This window comes from Lampetra fluviatilis, chromosome 15, assembly GCF_964198595.1.
Source record: "Lampetra fluviatilis chromosome 15, kcLamFluv1.1, whole genome shotgun sequence".
Lineage (NCBI taxonomy): Eukaryota > Metazoa > Chordata > Hyperoartia > Petromyzontiformes > Petromyzontidae > Lampetra > Lampetra fluviatilis.
Window position 1 is genome coordinate 15,083,057 of NC_136289.1, and position 6,369 is coordinate 15,089,425.

At 47.9% G+C, this 6,369-nt stretch overlaps 1 protein-coding gene across 2 annotated transcripts in view; it reads left to right on the top strand.

The window, feature by feature from the left end:
• The window catches only part of LOC144936291 (alpha-1,3-mannosyl-glycoprotein 4-beta-N-acetylglucosaminyltransferase A-like), a 37,180-nt gene extending 32,300 nt beyond the window's left edge, over positions 1-4,880 (top strand). For both annotated transcript variants that reach the window (XM_078863367.1, XM_078863368.1), the window contains 4 exons: positions 531-609; positions 881-968; positions 1,945-2,057; positions 3,518-4,880. In XM_078863367.1, the coding sequence (XP_078719493.1) occupies positions 531-609; positions 881-968; positions 1,945-2,057; positions 3,518-3,556 (319 nt within the window). In that variant the 3' untranslated portion in view covers positions 3,557-4,880. The remainder of the gene's footprint in view (positions 1-530; positions 610-880; positions 969-1,944; positions 2,058-3,517) is intronic.
• The last annotated feature ends 1,489 nt before the right edge of the window (positions 4,881-6,369 follow it).

The following is a 6,369-nucleotide window of genomic DNA, read 5'->3' on the forward strand; positions in this document are numbered from 1 at the left end:
GTCTGTTAATCTACCCACTTGTTTTCCTGCCAGACTTATGCAGGCCAGAAGATGGCAACCTGCAGAGCTTGGATAGTTGTTGGTAGCGCGAGGTTCTCTTCGCACGGTTGCTGCTTTCCCGCTTGTCTGGTTCTTCCCCGGTGATCGTGAGAGTGGCGATTGCATGAACGACGATGACAATGCTCTCGATAGAGCTGCACACAGAGACCCATAGACTCATAGAGTTCTATAAAGATCCATGGAAATCCCTAGACACTGGTAGAGACCCACGTATAAAGACTCACTAATTGGGTGATAACATCTTAATATAAGATCACAGAGTTTGGCTAATTGTTGGTAGTGCTGGGTCACAGCATGGCTGGCTTAACGCTTGTTTGTGGTTCCTCAGAAATTCGATTTTCAAGAATGAGGACATCACTCCGTACACAACTAAACATGATGATTATTTTGATTGCATAATGAGGTTACGGTTTGCTGTGGTGGTGAATGACGCAGAGCCGCCGGGTGTCCCGTTGCCCCCCTGTGAGCAGGTACCTGTTCAGGAGTGGGAACATCGAGCACCCAGGAGACAAGCTCCACAACACCACGGTGGAGGTGCTGCTCGCCCAGGTGACCAGGCCCTGCAACTCACACTCCCCAGACACACACACGCATTCACTCGTAATACGATGACAATAACCTAGCAGACGCTATGCCTCCATCACATATCTGTCCCTCCACATGAAAAATATACTTTTTTACACATCTCATCAGCCAAACACGACCCTCTGGTAGTGCACAATATCAGCTGCATTGAAACAACACAAGCAAAACTCCTGACTGGTTTTGATACGAGCGGCTGACACGAGTGAGGGTGATCGGATGGACTGTGATGACACAGGGAAAGGAGACCGGGCAGGAGGCATTGCAGGACATCAAGGACAAGATTCCTGGCCTTCAGTTCACAGATGATGGTTATTTGAGGATAGGTGAGTAGTGCATCTTCCCACATCTCAGATTAGCATGGTTGGCTACATACGGTGCGAAGGAAGTTCAACATACATACGTGCAGCAGTTCATCTTGTGTGGCTTTGTATTATCCTCCCGCTCGTTTACCGAGAAAAGCTTCGCTGAGTGTGCAACACATGCCACGTGTGTGGAAAGTGAACGTGCTGCATCGCAAGCACATTGCTTGCTCACCCCACTACTGGTAGAAGGGCCTCCACTGCAGTGAACTTTAGAGTGGTATGTGGCCTATTCTTCCACGTTGACATGTTGAAAGAGGTGGGCGAACCCACACTTTAACCCACCACGCACCCTGCCGAACATAGACTAACTGCGGCGTACCTATTTATACTCCTGGATAGACCGGTGACCTCTGGATTAAACATACGGTGTGCTGCTGATCATTACACTACCACTTTGGTGCTTGTGTTGTGGTTATGGCAAACATGATGCCTTGTATAAAGGTGTCAGTTTTTGTACCAGTTTAAAGGGTAAAAACCTACTACTATATTTTGCCACTGGTAAAGGAGGTCTCATAGTGTATATGCTTACCCCGAGCTCTCAATACTCTGATAGTGCGCTGTTTTTGAGTTGTACGCCTTTTGGTGTCACCTGGTCCAACACCAATGGAGACTAGGCTCTAAGAAAAGCTGTCTCGGGTGTGGACCAATCAACTTCAAGGACAGTGCATATCATTATCAGAGTTGTTTCTTTTTGTTTGCATTTTGACTGCTTGTGTTGTGGTTATTGCAAACATGATGCCTTGTATAAAGGTGTCAGTTTTTGTACCAGTTTAAAGGGTAAAAACCTACTACTATACCACGTTGGTGGCAACTGTCTATGTTTGGTGAGAAAACGCCACGACTGAGCGTACGTAATGGGGTGGAGAGTGGCCACGGTGGTCTCTGGTGAGAAGCCACGCAGGGTGAGTGACCGTGCTGCTCATGTCGAGGTGTGCAGGAGCGTTTGTAAACGGCGTGGCCGAGGCAACGGTGGGCCCCGCGCTGGGTCCCGTGCGAGCCATGCGTCTCTGCATGCTCTCCGACTCCCCCGTGTGGGTCATCCTCAGTGAGGTGGGTGCGTGCATGCAAGACAAAAATCCCCTGTGGAGCCTACACAGGCTGTTGAGGCAAGGGCTGTGAGCGAGCGGCACCTATCTGAAGACCGGCGATGTTCACACACCACACGAGTTACTCGTTTGAGGCTGAGTCGACCTAGGGGGGCCCAGGACCGGTTCAATTAATCGTCACTGGTGGTGGCCGTGAGCAGGAATGAAACTCGGGTTTGCAGGTTCGTAGCGCAGCGCGCTAACCACTACACTACCGCTCCCCACACACACACACGCGCGCGCGCGTCCATAGGTACACAAACACACGCTTGCAGCAGACACACACAACTTTCAAGGTGCGTACAGCAGTAAACGACTCAAATAATAAACCAATGCTGCGCGAAGAACGCCTTAGACCTGCAACACATTTGTATTTCACTTTAGCCACGATCAGCAGGCACACTGGGTCACATGACAGATGTGACGTCACAGCTCACTTGCCCTGCACAATATATGCATTATTGCGCCCCCCCCCCCCCAAAAAAAAACAAAAGTGTATTTTTATAATTTTTGCATGGTGTACAGTCTGGAAAGTACCCACATGGCAAATTTCAAGTTTGTTACATGGCGGGAAGTACGCTAAACATTTTGAACAGACGCACATAATCACAAATTTCCCTTGTATATATAGATGTGCGAACACACAGATCGCCCTTCTACACATGAGTGTCGCGTGTAATTTGCTCATAAAACGTGTTTGTGAGAGATCCTCCCCACCTCTTTATCCCTCCCCCTCGCTTTCCTACCTCCTCCTCGGGCCAGCGGTAACACGTTCGCTGCTTGTTGCAGAGCTTCGTGGTTTGAATCTGACAGGCTGCCCTGGTTATGGCTGCAGTGGTGCATTAACCATGACATACTCGGTGCTGTTCTCTTCGCTCACAAGCGGACATTAAAGGTCCCGTGAGGTTATTCGAAACGAGAAGGCCGTTGTGTGCCGGCGTCATGGTCCAAATTTTACAAATTTGAAAATGAGACGGCAAATTTACTCTTTGATTTACAAATAGCAACATTCTTGAAGACTTTGCAGGATCTTCCCGACAAAGTCGAGGCTCGGTGAGGATTTCCTGGGCAAAGAAGCATAGTAATCAGTTTAACACTTAGGCTTTCGCGACCAATAACATCCATAATACAGGTTTTTTTGGGTGAGATTGCATAAATATAAATGTGTAGTTAAGCCCGCCACCACCCGGCACAGTCAGTAAGGTTTGTCACTTAAACAAGCTCTCCAACACACCAGTATGCTGTACAAGTAACGAATAAGCATAGGAATAAAAATAATGTTATTAAAGACTCGGAATTATGCAAGTCTCTTGCCGCGTGTAAAATGCCCCGAGTCGCCTCGGCGTGAGGAGGATAGCTCCGTCAAACACCGCTCGCTGCAATAATGACACGCCCTGTCTGTGCCCACCCACTGTGCTCCCACAGATTCAGATTGAGAGGCTGATGACGGGGGGTGGGGTGTGAGCCGTGCAGAGGGAGACGGGTTCGGTGCCAAAGAAAAGCTGCGACTTGGACACAGTCTACGGCAGTCCTGCCCTTCGGCCATCACCAGGGCGGGCTCCTTGTGCCGCCCGCCCCGGCACGCCTCACAGATGTATATTTTATTGTGTCGATTACCGTGGGTGGCTTGGGTGCTGGGTAACATTATTTATTTAACAAATGAGACCGAATTTGCCACCTATCGCATTCTCAGGCTGGGTTATGATTTAGGGTCATGCTTTGTCTTGTTGGGATGACACGTCGCGTTCCTGGTGTCCACGTCGTCTTCCCTGGGGTCCACGTCGTCTTCCCTGGGGTCCACGTCGTGTTCCTGGGGTCACATGGCATGTGATTGGGAGTTGCAAGGCCTACACCAGGCCAGCCTTTGTCTGCCGCCTGCCCTTCTCATCAGAGCTGTGTGATTTGCTATCTGAACTAGGGTTGTTAAACAATAACCGGTAACCGTTATCAAAACCGGTTGCCAGTTCCGGAACTGGTAACCTATTGCAGTGGAACGTTTGTGATGAACGCGCGGATTGGCTCGCGTGAGCATAAAAACAGCATGGCGCAAGCCTAAGTCACCGCGTGATCCATGTGTTCTCGATTCTCAGTTAAAGGTGCAGCCCTGCAGTTGCTTACTCAAGCCACTGGTGGCAGAATGGCCTCCACGAGAGAGCTCTGAAGAGGGCATTTGGTCTCGCTTGCGCCATTGTTTTAATTGCCATGCCCAGAGATGGAATCGAATCGGCGACCTCTGCATGGCGTGTCCAGTGCGCTGCTCGCCATCACTCCGCTGTGGCACCTGCACTTGTCTCAGCTAAAATGATGGAACTCTCCCCTTTGTATCTGTAGACGTTTCTGTCCATGCAGCAAACTGGTAAATAACCGGTTTTATATTTCATGTGGTTACCGGTTATGCGGAAAACCCGATTTTAACTGCGCTCGTGTGAGAGTGATCCACGAGTCTTGCCAATCCTGTGCGATGCAGTCGCTGGGTTTATGCAACAAAGAATGTGGCCGCGACGCCGCTGCTGCTGCTGCCTCTGCCGATCGTGGGTTTTGTACCGAATAATGCCGACTCTCTCCGTAGGGACGGGGCGTTTGTACCGTTTCACTTTTAATAACAAGACGTGTGTCATTTTAAAACTCCGCACGTGGACGTGTGATAGTGTTTAATTCAATTGCCATCATTTCAAGAAGTAAATATGTGTAAAGAATGACGGCAAAATAATAGTTTTTGTGTCCCAGCGCCACTGCCAAGGACCGGTGCGTGTGCTCTCACAGCGATGTTTTATTAAACATGGAGAGTTTGAAACGAGTCGTGTTTTGTGACTGAGTTGGTGCCCGTGGCGTGGTTTGACCTCGCTGGTACTATTCCGAGTGTGAATAACTCGCGTTAAAACCACAGCTTCATTCCCTACTCGATGTGTTGCTGGTAGATCGCAGGAGGTGGTACGTGACCATAGCGATACGTTTACTGGATGTGGTGTGCTGGGTGCAGAATTTTCTGGGTTCCTAAATCGGCTGAAATGAAACCCTGGATGTTGCTGAGATGACCTACTGCGTTGCACATTCACTTGAAGACAATGCAGAGTATGAAAATGGATCTCGCATTAGTCTGGTTATGAAAGCCAGGTTTAGATTATGAAGCCGTGTTCAATGGGAATTTATCTGAACTGCATCTCAAAAGTACTGTCGTTTTAAGTTGATTTAGTTTAATCAGGTTAGAACTCAATAGGAAGTATGAGTCATTTGCAATCATATAGAAACTTAAGTACTGTGCAATGAAGCTGATATAAATCAAAGAAAAAACAATCATGCTACAGAAGAAAATCAAAAGCAGAGCACACGTCAATTTTAAATAACATTTGTTTCCAGTCATGAGTTGGTTCGGCCAAATAACTTTAAAAGGCCAATGTTTAGTTCAGTACCAGATGCTTACATTCCTTTAACACTTATAAACACTCGTTCGTTGCATTTAAACATCTGATTATAAACACAATGAAAGACTTCGTGAGGGTTTCCTGGGTTAGATCATAACGATAAAATATATGTGGGGTAATTAAATTACCAATATCGGCACTCGAGTCACCCGTAGTCACTCGTACACCTCCACGAGTGACATTGTCCCGAGTGTGTTATTAAAGTTGTGCATGAGAAACGCCATCAACCGCCTTGGTCAAGCCACTGCTGGATGGAGGCCTCCGAGCCATCTCCACCTCTCATAATCTTGCGATGCAACAATCCGCCCAGCACCTGCACCAACCGATGTCATCGCCGCTCCATCTCCGCAGTCGACGTGCCGCCAAACTGCTGACCGGTGCGATGAAGCGTGGTCCCCCCCCCCCACCTGATCACACTTGGAAGCGCCTCCTCTCACCTGACTCCACCTACTCACCTGGGCCCCGATGCTTCCCTGGAAAAGGAACGTGAGGTGTAAGGGGCCGCCCATAAATGACGTCACGCACTTAGGGGGAGGGTCAGACATTTGTGACGAGGGGGGGTGAGAAATGTGACGTCACATCAAAATGCGCAACGTTAAATATAAACAACACGTTCTACTTAATTAAATAGAATTGTTATAACACTAATTTTGATAAATTTTCATTATTAACTATTTGATTATTTCAATTTACTAAGGTCACCTTTTATTTATTCCATGAAGGAGCATTTTGCTTCTCCATCGGTGAATGGAGAAGCAAAAATGTAGTTATTCAACATTTTTATTTTAATGATGATTCTACCAGGTCTTTCCATTCTGTGGAATGAATACGTGGTTGTTATAATTGTACTCTCCA